Source organism: Emys orbicularis, chromosome 14 (genome assembly GCF_028017835.1).
Source record: "Emys orbicularis isolate rEmyOrb1 chromosome 14, rEmyOrb1.hap1, whole genome shotgun sequence".
In the NCBI taxonomy this organism is placed as follows: domain Eukaryota; kingdom Metazoa; phylum Chordata; order Testudines; family Emydidae; genus Emys; species Emys orbicularis.
This window is the reverse complement of record NC_088696.1, coordinates 34,873,156-34,890,787: the sequence shown is the minus strand read 5'-3', so window position 1 is coordinate 34,890,787 and position 17,632 is coordinate 34,873,156. Positions and strand designations below refer to the sequence as shown.

At 45.8% G+C, this 17,632-nt stretch overlaps 1 protein-coding gene across 1 annotated transcript in view; it reads right to left on the bottom strand.

The window, feature by feature from the left end:
* Window positions 1-2,176: 2,176 nt before the first annotated feature.
* NECAB2 (N-terminal EF-hand calcium binding protein 2) overlaps window positions 2,177-17,632 on the bottom strand; it is a 310,753-nt gene continuing 295,297 nt past the window's right edge. The window contains exons 10-13 of the mRNA XM_065416826.1: window positions 16,264-16,376; window positions 14,789-14,866; window positions 3,743-3,834; window positions 2,177-2,205 (exon numbers count right to left, since the gene is read on the bottom strand). Coding sequence (XP_065272898.1) covers window positions 2,177-2,205; window positions 3,743-3,834; window positions 14,789-14,866; window positions 16,264-16,376 — 312 coding nt within the window. The remainder of the gene's footprint in view (window positions 2,206-3,742; window positions 3,835-14,788; window positions 14,867-16,263; window positions 16,377-17,632) is intronic.

The following is a 17,632-nucleotide window of genomic DNA, read 5'->3' as shown; positions in this document are numbered from 1 at the left end:
ACCCCCAGGCAGCCATGCTTGCAAAGAACAATGCATCTTACTGGAGGGCAGTATGGTTTCCAAATGACTGATGGGTGTTTCTCAGCCTTTCCCTGTTTACGTTTACTTTAGCTTTAAAAAAAAATTTACACAGTCTCTCCTGTTTGCTAAATCCTAGGGGCCAGTTAGCTAAGTGACGAGCATTACCATGCAGCAGGGTGCCGGTCAAACACCATAGTGATGCTGTAAGATCATTGCACCTCCTCCCACCTTTATATATTCTTCCCTTTTGATGGTACGTGGTTTCCTTTCATCAGAGCAACCCCCAAGTATCAGCCACTGCAGAAGAAAGGGCAATCCAAGGTGTCCCTGATACTCCCCTCTTCAAACTATAGCCTGTTACTGTCATCTCAAATTCCAGCTTTCCCAATGGGTTATACCATTCCCATTTTGTTGCCCTTATTACACACCATGGTCAAAGCAATAACCAGACACCCATTTACAGCTGTGGGAGTGTGTGCGTTCTGGAAAAAGGGCAAATCCTTGAACTATCATGTTTTGTATTTTACAGATCATAGCGGTATTGCTAGACCAGATACAAGTTCAACTCTGGTAATGGACCTTCTGTAAGTTCTAATGCTTGTACTAGTGTAACACCTACATCCTTCATGCACATGTCTACACAGCAGTTAGAGATGCGATGGTAGCACATGTAGACAGCTTTGATCGCCTAGGCTCCTGCTATTGTTACTCGAGCGAGCTAGGCCAAAGCTAACTCGGCTCTATCTGTACGGCTGCAATCACATCTCTGATGGCAGTATAGACATTCCCGCACAGCTTCAATAGAAGGATACTGGAGTTCCCACTACGTAGAACAGTGATTTTGTGCAAAATTGCCCTTTCTTTTCCACCTACCCTTGAATTATTTTGATGCGTTTTTCATTACAAGTTCACATTCGGTTTCCCTGTTGAAGAGCAAGGAGAGATTAGAATAAAACCACCACCATTTCCCAGTTACATTTTATTTGGTCTCTGTATTACCTAACTGTACATATCCTAATATTAAATTCCTTACAGGTTGTACATCCTACAGTGTACTATGGGTTGAAAGCCAGATGATTTCTAACATACAGAGAGAATAATACCAAATGTTACAGTCAAAGTGAAGAAATAAGCAAGCCTGCATCCCAAAGAATAGTCTCCCCTGCTTCTGTCCCCATTAGAAACAAATACAAAATGCACCAAACTTAGTAAAGGAACAGATTGCTACTTTCTACAGCCAGAAGGCATCTATAGTACATCAAGGCTTATTTAGCATGCATTGGCGTTAATGTGAAGGAAACTAATTGTGGAACCAAGAGGTAGGACTGGGCAGGGAAGGAGAAAGGCAGGTGGTTCTTCTCAGCAGCCAGAATATAAAGGAGAAACTCAATGAACAAATTAAAAATCTAAAAAAGGTGAACGGATGAATCCTTTGTATCTAGTTCTAAGGCAGTGGCACAATGTCTCCTTCTCTCCAGGAGTAAGGCCTGTTATGCTATGCAGCGGTGAACTAGTGAAACCTCAGGGAGAACTCTTACAGCAGGGGTAGGGCTATGCTGTAGATTATTTTCTTACAAAACTACTAGACAAAGAAACTAACACCAGTGTTGAGATTTAGACTCCTGAACAGAGGTGACCTGGTGCTGGCCCCTCAGACAGGATCCTACGTGGGATGGGGCTTGAGTCTGATCCTGTCAGATAGTGACAGAAGTGCTGAAAATCCAGCACGCCTGGTTTGAACATTCTGGCCAAGCTGTTCTATTATCCTCACTTTACTGAGGCACAGGCAGGATAAGCAACTTGCCCACTGTCACAGCGCCAAGACTAAAACCCATGAATCCCGGCAATGGGGCTACTGGGGACAGGAGACAGGCAGACTCTGCCCCATCCCAAGCTTTAAGGGGAGCGTTTAGGAGCTATGACGGGGGTGGGGGGGGGGGGTTATGTTTTTTCCTTCACTTCAAACACCTAGCAAATACATTGCTGACATTCTTGCTTAGTAGAGAACTCAAAAGACATCACCTGTAACAAAGGCATTAGAAAAGACAGGAGTTTAGTCCTCTGCAAAGGGAGAGAGAAGTCACTGGACAGAAAAGGCAAGAGCCTGGAAGGGCCACGGGTCACCTTGCTGCTTGACTCCGCGCCGGCCGAGGACTCAATCTCGGTTCAGAGTGCACCAGGCAGCTGCAAGAGAACGACCGGTCAATGCAGGCACTCAGTCTCACCCCTGAAGCTGTGTGTGGGCAATGGCCAGCCCTCCCTGTGGTGGTGCGGTGGGAGGAGGCGGTGTCAAAGCGGGACTGCTCATGGCAGCACAAATGGGAAGAACCTGATCTCTGCCTCCAAAACAAATCACTCCGAGGGAAGGTAGCTTGTCACACAGCTAAACTGTTGCGGGAGAGGAACAATGGGTCAAATCCTGTATTAGTAACTCTGGTGTAAAGCAGGAGCTGCCGCAATCAAATCAATCTGAATTTACAACTGTGAGAACGAGAGCAGAATTCAGCTGTTTACAGCTGTGCTGAAAAATGAATTGCTTAAGTAATGAAATGCTGCGTGATGCTAGCACCATCCATTAGGACCCTCTCCCCCTCATGCTTTGCAAGCTAACTACACTTCACAGCTCTGGTGGGAGGTAAGTCATCATTATCTGCAGGGGCAAACAGAGGCACACAATGGATAAGGCCTTATCTCCATACACAAGGTGTATTGTTTTAACTAGACCCCACTGGTGAAGTGGTACAACCCTTTCAGTGTGGACATGGTGAAAGTGTTATATGGGTATAGCTTATTCCCATATGGTGCTAAGGACCTTCATACTGCAGCCATAGGAGGGGGTGTTACTGGTATTGCTGTATTGGGGTTTTTTTTTTTTATCACATTGTTAACCAATCAAGTTACACCAGCAAAAAAATTGTGTATGGGCCTTAGAAAGTTGCCCAACTTCACAGGGCCACATCTGGTCCATATCTTGTGACTTCCAGCCCTGGGGCTTTTACAAATTTGAAAAATCAGCAGCTGCGCTTCTTTGTTCAGCAGTGAGAAATGTGGGCTCATTTTGTCTTGCACTGAGTTGCATACAAATATTTAAAGTGAAAAACTCCCGCCATACACAAGCAAAAAAATCCACAATGACAGAGCAGTCCCACTTTAAACACACAATGTTTTATGCTGCTCTCATGGAGGAGTAACCTCTATGCTATGAACACATGGGCCTGATTCTCCAGTGTGTTATCCCGGGTACAGTCATTTACACTGAGGGGGCCAAGTGCTACCGTCATTTGGGTTGGGGAGCATTTTATACCCAGCATAGGCTTAAATGACTCCAGAGGGTATACGGGCCTGAAGAATCAGGACCTCAGTGTGTGTGGAGGGTGAGTTGTGGCACTGCAAGCTGTTTCAATGCCTGCAGCTTAATGTATTTAAAAATATACCCCTGGAAGCTTAACATTTTTGTCCTGAAGGACAAAGTACTGTTCAACGGCATTTAGTGGGCAGGGCAGTAATGTGCAGACAAGTACAATTTAAGGCTGTAAGACTGCAGGGTAGCTTTTCTGATAGGGCACAGAGCTCACTAGTGATTAAACCGAGATCTTGCTGCTTAGTCCCTTGAGACCTTTCAGCCTTCTGCCTGAAATGGCTGAAGCAGGAGCTTTGGCATGGGGATTTTGCTTCCAAGGCCCTTCAGCTATTAAGATCCCTTGACTGCCGTTGACCTTACCTGGCACAGATACACTGGAAACTGCTTCAGGCTGAGTCAGTGTGTCCACTTTAACATGCTGGAACCCTTTACAGGGAGCACTCTGCAGGTGGCTGAAACAAAGTTTGAGAAATTGTTAATTGTGGCCTATACGTTCTCCTGTGTTACAACAGGCGAATGCTGTGTTGGGGGTGCCCATTGCTACTGGGAATTGCAATCAGGAATGACTCACGGGGATCAAGAAAGACATGGATGTTTGCAGGGAGACACGCAGTTGCCGTTTGTTTGCGCGCGATATCAGGGTCCCACCGTATGCTGACTTGTAGGGGTTTTCATGTACAGTTCCAGTAATCCATAGCATTTGCTCCTTTATCTAGCAGGCTCACTTTTAATCAGCCTACGTAGTAACAAAATTGGTCTTGTGCGAGGCAGCTGTGTTCATACACAATGTACAGCACATGGTAGTTTTGTAGCTCTTTCACCCACATCTCCAAGAAGGAAGGAAGAAATGAACAATAGAGAGGAGAGCAGATGTCTTGAAAATTGCAGGGGCTGATCATGGAAGCTTAATTCGAGCGAGTTAGCAATAAATAGGAAGCTAAATCCATGCCAAAGTTTTCAAACGGGTGCTTAAAATTAGAGCCTTACATGCCCTATTTAGGCACCTCAATAAAGGCAGCAGCTTTCAAGAGATGTGGAGGCCCTGCAGCTCCGTTTGGAGCCTGGTCTCTACTATTCATTTTGGCTGGTTGATCACTGGTTTTGCCTCTGTAGTAGAGCTGGCCCAGGCCCTCCAAATTTGGACCCGTGTGTGTGTGTCGGGTGGGCTTCTACTCCGGTTACTAGCCTATGCCGCAACATCCAAACTCCTGTTTGGAGCACGCTGGCTCACGCAGAGCTAGTGTATATCTGTCACCCTCCCTGTTGCAGTGTAGACCTAGCCCAAGTCTGCGCGCAGACTGGCTCTTCCCCAGCCTCCCAGCTGCAGGCATTCACTGCCTCTAGTCAGACTTTAAAACATTTCTCTCCCTCTTCTAGGCACTCATTTAATTCTGTGCTTATTTTATTGTTTCTCACATTTTGTAAACACCTCCCCAACCTGCTGTCACCTTTGTTTCCCTCCCTGCCATTTCCCCTGCTTCCTCCCCTCACTTCCCCCCTGCCCCAAACTCATTGGTCTCCCTGTGTCACCACCTCCACCTCATTCCTGCCTCTACCTGCCCACAAGTGCAGGGCTGGTGCTAGGACCTAGGGACATGGTTTTGCTTCAGCGCCTGCAGTTCAAACTCCCACCCAGCAGGCAGCAAAGGCCTTTTGGCCACTCTCATGCTAGTTCACACCTAGTACTGGGGCAGGGGCAGGGCCTCCCTCTGCTGAAAGTCCATGTAACCAAAGCCAGCTCCACATGCGAGTCAACCCTACTGGGCCATACCAGTTCAACAGGAGCTGGGGCAGATTAAGGCTCAGAGTGGCTCAACGAGTGTTAGCATGGAAAACATGTAGGACTCATGAATGAAATTGTTTTTAATTGTTTACTTTATTAATGTAACTTCATAAGTAAAGTTTTATGAATGAAACAATATTCATTCATAAAACCGGTTACCCCAATAACTGGCAAATTAACAGTTAAGATGCTTGTTAAGAGCCATAGCTGTTCAGTCAGCTGCCTTTGTAAGTTTCACTATCAATCCAATTCCTGCTTAAATCACTGAGACTTGCACTGTTTCAGTATTGTAATTTCTGTTCACCATTTATTACACTTGCCTACAGTGTAACTTCTGTTCACTGTTTGCCATCCATTATACTTGTCTATATTGTAACTTCTGTTCACTGTTTGCCATATTGTAATTCAAACCCCATTTTAAAACGCTTACTCCATTTTGTAAGGGCTTGCTGCAACCTTCATTTTTGCAAACCCTGCTGTAATCTTATTAGTTTAGTTTAGATGTGTGAATGAGGTATGTATGGATGATGGAATCAACCTCCAGCCCCAGCCTGTCCTGATTAAATAGAGTTCAAACACCAAGGGCTGAAGATGCAGACAAGAGCCCTAACAAAGTAAGAAGAATCCACCCTAAAAAGAAAAGGTACAATAGAAGGAAGATCAAAGCCCAGTCCGAGGCTGAAAGTCATGTCTGCAATTGACGGGTGATCAATCACCAAACCCAGAGGCAGCGTGACACAGCAAGACCTATAGACTCTGGATTCAAACTAAAGCCTACAAAAAGGATGGGTGAGATGGAAAACTTTGGAGGAGGGTAACATTCTGCTGCCAACATGGAAGGGCATCGGTGCATGCCCAACAGAGACCCAGCTCGTCCTTGTGCCCGGCTTTCCTGGCCAGTTAGCCGCCACAAGCTACGAACCCAAGCTGCAAACTCAAGCCACAGACTCAAGCAGGACTGGTAACTATGCAGCAGCTGCAGAACATCTGATGGATGTGTGTGTGTGTGAATGTGTGTGTGTGTAGGTATTAGGTATAATGTGTGTGTATAAGGATTAAGATATTAGTTATTGGTCATAAATCAAATTGTTATCATAATAAATGTGGCATCTTTATCTTGTCCCCTTTAATAAGATCCTGCTAGTTTTTATTGGTATAACAAACACGACTGAGTCAGGGCTTGCCCGGGGGCTGAATTTGGCCTCTCTTTACACAGCACGACAACTATTGTGATGCCTGGGCTAGTGGGTAACATTGCCCTCTATTGCACAAACTCAGCCATTGCAATTAGAGCTTTTGAATGAAAGAGTCAAACAGTCCTTTAAGAATACTGTGGGAGACTGTATCAAAAGCTTTGCTAAAGTCAAGATATATCACATCCACTGCTTTCCTCATATCCACAGAGCCAGTTATCTCATCATAGAAGGCAATCAGGTTGGTCAGGCATGACTTGCCCTTTGTGAATCCGTGTTGACTGTTCCTGATCACCTTCCCCTCCTCCAAATGCTTCAAAATGGATTCCTTGAGGACCTGCTCCATGATTTTTCCGGGGACTGAGGTGAGGCTGACTGGTCTGTAGTTCCCCAGATTCTCCTCCTTCCCTTTTTTAAAGATGGGCACTATATTTGCCTTTTTCCAGTAATCCGGGACCTCCCTCGATCGCCATGAGTTTTCAAAGATAAAGGCCAATGGCTCTGCAATCACATCAGCCAACTCCCTCAGCACCCTTGGATGCATTAGATCTGGACCCATGGACTTGTGCATGTCCAGCTTTTCTAAATAGTCCTTAACCTGTTCTTTCACCACTGAGGGCTGCTCACCTCCTCCCCATCCTGTGCTCAGTGCAGCAGTCTGGGAGCTGTCCTTGTTTGTGACGACCAAGACAAAAAAAGCATTGAGTACTTCAGCTTTTTCCACATCATCTGTCACTAGGTTGCCTTCCCCATTCAGTAAGGGTCCCACACTTTCCCTGACCTTGTTGCTAACATACCTGTAGAAACCCTTCTTGCAGCTAGCAAGGGATGTGAAGGGTAACAACTTCAATTGTGCTTTGGCCTTCTTGATTACACCCCTGCATGCTCGAGCAATATTTTTATACTCCTCCCTAGTCATCTGTCCAAATTTCCACTTCTTGTAAGCTTCCTTTTTGTGTTTAAGATCACCGAAGATTTCTCTGTTAAGCCAAGCTGGTCACCTGCCATATTTGCTATTCTTTCTGCACATTGGGATGGTTTGTTCCTGCGCCTTCAATAAGGCTTCTTTAAAATACAGCCAGCTTTCCTGGTCTCCTTTCCCCCTCATATTAGCCTCCCATGGGATCAGTTCCCTGAGGGAGTCAGTCTGCTTTTCTGAAGGCCAGGGTCCGTATTCTGCTGCTCTCCTTTCTTCCTTTTGTCAGGATCCTGAACTCGACCATCTCATGGTCACTGCTGTCCAGGTTGCCACCCACTTCTACTTCCCCTACCAATTCTTCCTTGTTTGTAAGCAGCAGGTCAAGAGGAGCACGGTCCCTGGTGCAAGTGCTGGAGGAACCAACTAGGAAGTTGTCCCCAACACTTTCCAAAGACTTCCTGGATTGTCTGTGCACTGCTGTATTGCTCTCCCAGCAGATGTCAGGGTGAGCGAAGTTTACAGGTCACAGGCCCTGGTTCTCATGGGGGACTTCAGTTAGTTGTCTGAAGAAAGCCTCGTCTACCTCATCCTCCTGGTCTGGTGGTCTATAGCAGACGCCCACCACGACATCACCCTTGTTGCTCTTGCCTCTAAACTTAACCCAAAGACTCTGAACAGGCTTTTCTCCAGTTTCATACTGGAGCTCTAAGCAATCATACCGCTCTCTTATATACAGTGCAACTCCTCCACCTTTTCTCCTCTGCCTGTCCTTCCTGAACAGTTTATACCCATCCACGACAGTGCTCCAGCCATGTGAGCTACTCCACCAAGTCTTTGTTATTCCAATCACATCATAGTTCTTTGACTGTGCCAGGACTTCCAATTCTTCCTGTTTGTTTCCCAGGCTCCTTGTGTTTGTGTATAGGTACTTAAGATAAGTTAGGTAACCATCTGCTAGAAAAACTTCATTGCTACCGTATGTTGGGCACACAGCTGGTGGTCAGCAGCAGGGTGGATGGAGATGCTGGACACGGTACAGTTCTCCCCCCACCCATAATCAGACAGCCAAACCAAAATGACCATAACTCACCACAACACAATCCAATTTTGAAATCATTGGCACAACCACGGGCTCCCCAAAGCTCACGTTAGGGCCTTAGGCTCCCTCTTCAATGGTTGGGGAGAGACCGGCACCAAAGAATGATCTCCACAAAAGCCAGCAGGGAGCCACCTAAGCTAGCTCCTGGGAGACGCCAATGAGGGGAGTTGTGCTAAGCCCTTCCTGTCATGGAGTGCGGTGCCTAGCTCGGCTTGTGAGCCACAGCCAAGAACCCCTCGCTTGGAGTCAGGTGCCTAAACTGTTTCATGTGAGATTATGTACATGTCTAATCCCACACAAAACAGCTGGGGGGGGGGGGGGGGGGGAGGAGGGGGCAGAGCCCTCCTGTGTAACCTTTAGGCTAAGGGATTTCATCTGCCCCCTCTCAGCTGACTACCCCCATCATTGGCCTATGGGATACATTAATGGGTAGGGGGAGGGGAGGAGGAAACACCCGCAACCTTGCTGTTGAAGCTGTTCCACTTTAATTAACTAGCCCAGCTCACAGTGAGACTCTCTTACTTGCCTGGGGCGTAGGAGAGGCTGGGTCACGTTCCCTCACTGCCTGTTGAAAAGGGGTTTGAAGAGGGCTCTCCAGCACTGAGGTGTGTGCCCTGATTTTTGGGCTGGAGTAATGGAGACCGGCAGGACAATGGAACAGCCTGCCTCAGGAGGGCGTGGAAGCGCCTTCGCTGGAGGTTTCCAAGAGGAGGTTGGTGAGCCACCTCTCTTGGATTGTTAAGACACTACAAATCCTGCACCTGGACAGGGGTTAGACTAAATGAGTATCACTGCTCCTTTTAAGCCTATGGCTCTATCATCCTGGTCTGAATCCCACCTCTGCCTGCCAAGAAGGGGGCTGAAAAGGGATTTTTATGCTTCCCTGGTGACTGTCCTTTGAGGTGGGACAACCCTGTCCAAATCCTCTCTCGCTCTCCAGATGCCATTGTCTTCTTGGGACAGAGAGGGGTTTGGACAGAGATCTCCCACCTCTGACCCTCCCTGGGAGGTGGGAGGTCCCTGTTCAAACCCCTTTGCGGAGGGTTTGACCTGGGATCTCCCACCACCTGGGTTAGCAACCTAACCAGTGGGGACAGAAGAGTGATTCAGATGTTTGTTTTCTTTGGCCCCAATTCATCTTTAATTAAAAGTGCAACAGCCCCTCACAGAACAGCCCATTGTTCAGTGACATGGGCACTAACCTCCGGGGGCAGATCCTCTCCGCTCCCGCATTCTGCTCAGCCAGAGGCAGAATTTGAACCAAGGTCTTCCACACTTTAGTTCAGTCCCCTCATCTCCATACCACAGAGGGCTTTTGAGGCATCTTTTGGCCCAATTAATATGTAGTTAAAGGGAACAGATTCATCAGAAAAGAGTGAGGATGCCCTTCCTATCAGAATACCTCTTTGTGCAGCACTTAGGACATTCACTTGAGATGTAAGTGATGAAGGTTCAAATCCCTTCTCAGCAAGCTAAAGGGGGAGTTAACCCAGCAGTACCCACATGTAATGTGGCATGTACTGAGCACACTCATTCAGCACTGCATGTCTGCTGCATCAGCTCTGTCTGGACCTCCACCTAGAACGCTCCTGGAGAAGTGGTGCTGGAACGAGGGGTGCTGCCGCCTCCTCTGGCTTGCAGTAGAAATAAACACCATCATCAGCACCCCCCACTTCAAAAATTGTTCCAGCACCACTCTACTGGAGTTCCCGGGGTAGTTTGCCCCATTGTAAAAACAAGTCAGGAGAAAGGAGAGGTTCTAGTCACCAAATGACCCCAAACTTGTACCTCAGACACAACTCTGGGTCTTAAACTGTCCTACCAGTTCTCTGGCTGTGCACTTGCATTTTACAGCACTTTAAAATTAAACACAGGTCATGTGCTGGTAGGGGAATAGCTCCGGTACGACCACAAATAGTACCCCCACGCCCTTCTGCTTGCACAGTGGTTTTTAACCTGTGGTCCACGGACCCCTGGGGGGGCCCACAGATATGTCTAAGATTTCCATTTGAAATGTTTGGGGTCTGCAAATTAAAAAAGGTTGAGAACCACTGTACTAACATACCAATTTCCAAGCCCATTGGACTCTATGAACTTTAGAGCACTTTGAACGTTCACCTTTAAACAGAAATGCTACTGCAGTCTTTGTGTGGCCTTGTGCCTGTTAGCAGTCCCCGTCTTGCTCACAGCAGCACCACTTCATCATTCCAAAGGGAACGTCTAATACTGCCTGGATTATTGGGTTTGGGAGTTTTTACTTGTGAGATCAAGGGAAGATGGGTGAGATGCATTCTGTGTGAATACTGCTAATTTCCCCCCTAGCTTTGTGCAAAACGGCATGCTGTCATTTATCAGCCTGCTCTCATTATCGACGGTGTGAGCGAAGAACAGAAAAACTCAGCCATGGTCACATATCAAAGTGGATAAATATTCTAGGAGGTAGCCATAGTCTGTCTGTTGATGGGTTTATAAATTAGGACCATTACTTTGAATTCATGTCATGGACAGACCTGACCTAACCCGAGAGTTAATGAAGAACCAAGCAGTAGCTGAAGCAAGTAATCCTTGCTCAGTATCACTAGCAAGATTTGAAGGTAGGTAACTGCAGTCCAACCCAACTGCAGCTTTTTCAGGGTCAGCTGCCAGTATCTCGCTGGTATCTCTATTGTACTGTGGCAAGAAGCAAGCATCTCTAGATAATGTGGTTACAGGTTGTCTGCTAAGAATAAAACAAGGGAGAAACTTCCACTAACAATGGCAGCCCCTGAAATGTGCAAACGATCAGTTAAGCCTATGGAATCAGGCAACAGTTCAGTCTCCGCAAGTGTCCCCTGTTAACAAGGAATGGGTGATTGATAGCATGGGGCAGCTTGTTCTTAAAATGATGGTGCTGCCCTATGCACCAGAAGCCGTCCTCAACTTTGTGCAGTGTGGCTGAGAGAGAGTTTGTGCAACAAGGAGATGCAAATGCCACAGGGAAGGTTTTGTGTGCTCCGATGCATGAAACAGTGATAAGTGTAGCAACAGGGTATTGAACGCATCAGACACAGATTCTGAGGGGGAGTAGAAATGTTTCAAATATCTACAAATTACTGACTATTTTTGCGAGTAAATATAGCTCGGAGGGGTGTTGCATTAGACATTCAGTAGCTCATAGTTCTATGTAGGGGGTTACATAAGAGTACGTGGTTATACCTTGTTAGTCACACAATATAGTCATGCAAGACATTCTACAGCCCTTCTATTAAGAGTCATTACTGATCTATAACATGTTGACATGTATTGTCATTGTATTGTATTTCATCATAGAAGATAATTACAATTGTACCATGTGTGCTTCAGATTTATGTCTCTGGTCAAGCAGATAACAAAAAGTCTATGCCAATAAAAGTTATTACTTCGCCCACCTTGTCTCTCTCATAAAAATATGTTTTATAATTCAGGGTCAAGGGTCTTATTATCTGCATAACTTCATAAAAACAACAGACAGAAAAACTTTCTCAGCACAGTCCATTCTACAAATAATGACAAATATTTTGGGATGTATAACCTGGTACAAACAAGCTCATACTGTCACGCGACTACAGACTTTTGCTTTAACCGAAAGCAAAAAAGTACAGGAAAATGCATAAAATATATCACCTGGGGCTAAATATTTCCCAAACACTACTCTTTTGAGTACATAGTTGTATTACCAATTGTATTTAGAAGCTTTCTGCCAATTTTGGGAAAAATTAGATTGTTTCTTTGAATAATGGCCCTGTGATGTTGCACTCCATATGGTTTATAAAAATATGTTGATAAGTGTGAATATGATGTAACTGGAATATGCTTTATGCAAAAGGTCTCTTGTAAGGTATCATTACAAAGCATATAATCTACTGAGTGTGTTCATCCTATTTGTATGAATGTATCATTCTTGTATCTGAAATTAGGAATGTGAAATATAATTCTGAGGTCCTATTGTAGTTATGCAAAGTGTGGGCCATTAATGGTGGTTTGGAATCCTGATGGCTCCCATTAACTAGGACAATTGGTTGTAGATGGCGCTGTTTACTTATACAGGAAGGCTTACATGTGTGTGCCAATGAGTGGGTAATGAAGTCTCACAGGATATGTGAACATGTCACATGATACTGGAATCCATTTTTAACCTGGTGCTTTTCCATTTAGAAGGAGGGGTGGGAACCCAGAGAGAGACAAAGGATTCCCATCTTGTGCCAAAGATATAAAAGGGGGTGGAACAGAACAAAAGGGCCCCAGTCATGAGGAATTCCCTGCTTTTCATCTAAGATGCCTGCTGGAACTAACAAAGTCTGTACCAGGGGAAAGGACTGGGCCCAGATTAGGAAGGAGTCTAGTCTGTGAAAGAAGCTTAATGGAACATCTCTAAGGGTGAGATTTACCTGTATTCAGTTTCTTAATATATTAGGCTTAGACTTACTTGCATGTTTTGTTTTATTTTGTTTGGTAACTTACTTTGTTCTGTCTTTTATTACTTGAAACGATGTAAACCCTACTTTTTATACTTAATAAAATCACTTTTGTTTATTAATTAACCCAGAATAAGTGATTAATACCTGGGGGAGCAAACGGCTGTGCATATCTCTCTATCAGTGTTATAGAGGGAGGACAATTTATGAGTTTATCCTGTATAAGCTTTATACAGAGTAAAACAGATTTATTTGGGGTTTGGATCCCATTGGGAGCTGGGTGTCTGGGTGCTGGAGACAGGAGTACTTGCTGAGCAGGTTTTGGTTAAAGTCTGCAGCTTTGGGGGCGTGGACCAGACCTGGGTCTGTGTTTGCAGCAGGCTAGCGTGTCTGACTCAACAAGACAGGGTTCTGAAATCCCAAATTGGCAGGGAAAATGGGCTCATTGGTAGTCTCAGCACATCAGGTGACAGTCCCAAGGGGGTCTCTGTGACCGAACTCATCACAGGCCCTTTTTGTGATTTTGTGATGATAATGTTTAAACAGTATGTGATATAGAAAAATGGCACAACTTCAAGCATCTACATCCACCCTGGTGATGACCACCAGATATGTGCCAATACGTGGCAATGCAGCCAAGAAATTTTTCTAGCTGATGGGTTACCCTTTAGTGCCCAAAAAGACTACGTCAAGATTTACCTTCCTCTTCAAGGCTGAGCATGCTGCCTCCACAGCTCCCCGAGCCCCTGCTAGCAAAGGAACCAAATCAAGCCCTGAGTTCCACGGCACACAGGGGAATACATTGCATTCAGACAGCAGAGACCTGTCCTCCTCAGGACCCGCTTGCCGAACTTTAGCTTCCTCATGTGTGCAATGGGGAGGATCCTCACTTTTCTGAAGTGCTTGGAGTTCCTCTGATAGGAGGCGCTGTCTATATACGGCTCTTTTCAATGACCTAACTCTCCATCACTTAGTATGATGAATTTTATCTGTACGTAAATAGAAGCGCAGCTCCATCTTTCCTTTCTGGATACAGCTGCAAGATACAGCTGGCCATCTGCATACTGCTCTGTACATTTCCCAGTAGGACCTTGTAGGAACAGATCCTTGAAAGGATGTTGATTGGGAAAATGGGCTTAAACGGTGCAATAACAGAGAACGTAGATGCACAAGCCTGTTAGAGGAACTAGGGCCATCAGCCTCTGCTCTGATCAAACTCCTCCTCACCCTGAAACTCAGTCACGCACCCATCATCTACAGTGCTTTATGCAATATGTGGAGGAGTGAAAGGAAATCTACCAGCCAGACAAATACATATACCCTCCCCTCTGCCACTTCTCTCACCTCTACCAAACCACTCACGCTAGAGTCAGACGCAGCCAGGGATGGGCTTACGTGTTCTGAGAGGAAGCACGAGAATCCGTGGAAAAGGAAGAGGCATAAGCGGGTTGTTTCTTTTAAGCCTTCTCCTGCCAATGAAGCTCCCTTTCCTAACTTCTCTCCCCATGAGACTCTTGCTGCTCTCATCCTTTTCATCCCTCTGTTTCTAGAAGATAAGTTTTATTGCTGCCTCTCCTGGCCACAGCACTTCTGCCTCGAGGGGATGGTGGGCCAGGGCCATTGTCTGGCTCTGAGCTCAACAGACCTTAGCTATTGCAGGGGTCTCACAAAACCTAGGCTTGAAACAGTTCCCATCCAACCAAATGAAAAGCAAAATGAATGTCAAATACCATTACGGCAACAATGAACTTTGAGATGCTGCTATGAAGAGATTCCCATGTAGTTTGAAATATTTGTATCTGTGTGTGTGTGTGTGTGTGACACACACACACACACACCCACCTCGTATATGTGTGTATATATAATAGGGAGGGTCCCAAACCAAGACCAAGGGGGTTGGATCACCCGCAATCTGCAGGTCAGGCCCATCTCTGATGTATCATTTTTTTAACCTCTAAGATTAAATGTTGCTACCCTACCTCTTCCAGTCCTCCTCAGACTCCCAGAACTCATAGACGATGAAAGTGACTCCGTCCGGGAGCCTCACTGCAGTTACACTGAAAGTGATGAGAGAGAGAGAGAGAAATCAAAAGCAAACACACATCTATGTTGAGCAAGATGAACTATTCCAGCCACACCACTGGCTTGGGAGTGCCGAGCGATGACTTGTCAGCTTGCATGAAACTCACTGGCAGCAGGGCACTCAGCTGCGAGAAGTACAACACATCCCAGCTCCCCCTGTCAGACACAGACACGAAATTAATCGGATACTGGAATGTTCTGCCTGCCCAGAACCCCCACTCCCAACCACGGAAGCTGAGGGCGTTCAGCACATTTCAGAAGCAGGACCGAAGGCCGCACAGCACAGTGATTGGATGTTGGATTCAGGATTTCTCCATCTCACAGGTGCATGAGCTTGTAGCCTCTGTCTGAGTCTAAGATTGAGATTGTCGATGAGTCAAAAGTCTCAGTCACCTTCACGCCCCAGAATGAACCAACACACTTGTGTAAGCAGCCAGCTGCACTATGACACTCCCTCTAAGGCTGAAACATGGAGCTAGTGTTACAGTGTGGCTGTATCTTCCTTAGCTCATGAGCGTTAAATAATTTAGGGGGAGGCAAACTACAGACTATTAAATTTACCTGGCCAAGGCCCGAGGAGAGATCAGCTGCATCTGATAAGAGCAGGGATTGTGTCTGACTTTTCTGTTTGGGGGGGGGAAGAGGGAGGAGAGGGCGGAGGAAAACCTGGCTTCGAATGAGCTAGCAAGTCTGTTCCAGGAGCTTTACATTCACTGACTTCACGTCATTCCAAACCACCACAGCACTTTCTGTGACCTCAGAATTTCACAGGAAAGCCACTACCTAATGCACCTGCAGAGCACATGGCTTCCCTTGACACTGCTTTGGCTCTTGTGCTTTTCACTGCTTTTCCCTGACCTCTGAGCGGTTCTGACATGTGCCCGTATCCTCTTACATACTGACTGATGTACCTGACGCGGCTTAGAACCCACACGTCTCCATTGTGGGCCAACATCCCTGATGCACCACCCCTACGGCTCAGACTAATATAAACTGCTGCACACACACAGGCCAGCATGGTAGTGATTGAAGGAGGACTCAAATGGAAACTTTTGTTTCAGAACTGCGAGGTTTCTGATCTGGGGTTTTAGGTGGATCCATTACGAAGACACAATTTGGATACCAATCCAGGTTTGGATTTCAAATTGTCCTTGCCTCATCTTGCCCAATTTTGAGGGTGATTGGATTTTGGTTGGGGCTATCTCTAGACTAAAGCTAGCTCTGTGTTCAGTATGTGTCATTTGTAACTGGCAAAGCTGTAGGCATTTGAGTAGCTAAAGCAATAGTGGTGCTATATGTTAAACCTGAAGAGATTCATTCTTTGAAACAGTTACTCCCATTTTCCTTCCGAGAGGCGGAGAAGCATACTTACTGGAAACAGTCTCTCTGTCCTGCCACATTCTTCAGGTACTGCTTAAGGGAGCTACAGAATTCCCCCAGGTGCTTCTGGGAAACCGTCATCTCATTCCGTACCAAAAAGAGATACTGAAAAGGCAACGCAAAACAAAACAATAAAACAGGCGAGTTCTAATGCAGCTGGAAAGTAAAGCTGGTAGATTTCTTTGTTTTATGTCACAATCACAAGCTTGGCAGTCACCTGCTGTCATTTTTACATTAGTCTTGTGCTTTCTGGCTCCACTTAATTGCTTGTCACTGAGGGCCTGATTTCACAAAACAGCAGCAGAGGAAGCGCCATCTAGTCGATAAAACACTGGACTGGGGGTCAGGAGACCTTGGTTCTGTTTCTGGCTCTTTCACGGCTGTGTGACTTTGGGCAAGTCACTTCAGCTCTGTTCACCTCACACCTTCTGTCTTGTCTATTTAGACTGTAAGCTCCTGGGGCCAGGGCAGTATTTTACCATACATGAGTACAATGCCCAGTACAATGGGGTTCTGATCTCAGGTGGGGCTTCTAGGTGCGACCATAATAAAAATAATAAACATGTAGAGAATTTCTCTGTTGATGTTAATTGGACTTTCCCAGTTAGTAAGCAGTTAAGCTGGTAGTGTTTGTAAGACTGAGCAGTAAGTCACTGAATATTTTTTTGCTTTAAATTCTAATGAGATAGTGTGTATATCAGACATAACTACACCTCTACCCCAATATAACGCTGTCCTCGGGAACCAAAAAACCTTACTGTGTTATAGGTGAAACCGCGTTATGTCGAACTTGCTTTGATCCACCAGAGTGCGCAGCCCCGCCCCTCCCCCCGAGCACTGCTTTACCGTGTTATATCCAAATTCGTGTTGTATCGGGGTAGAGGTGTATAATGAAAGCTTCTTCAAAAAGATTATGACTATTAATCAAAGTTTATAAGAAAGGTGCTGTGAACAGGTGTATCCCAATCTTTTAAAGGATCATGGAGTGCAACTTCTGGGTTGGAGTATTGTCAGGCTAAAGGATGGTGGTGACAAGCCAATCAATGTTAGAAGAGCATAGGGTGACCAGATGTCCTGATTTTATAGGGACAGTCCTGATTTTTGGGTCTTTTTCTTATATAGGCTCCTATTACCCCCCACCCCCTGGCCCGATTTTTCACACTTGCTGTCTGCAAAAATAACAGGAGTACTTGTGGCACCTTAGAGACTAACAAATTTATTAGAGCATAAGCTTTCGTGGGCTACAACCCACTTCTTCGGATGCATATAGAGTGAAACATATATTGAGGAGATATATATACACACATACAGAGAGCATGAACAGGTGGGAGTTGTCTTACCAAGTCTGAGAGGCCAATTAA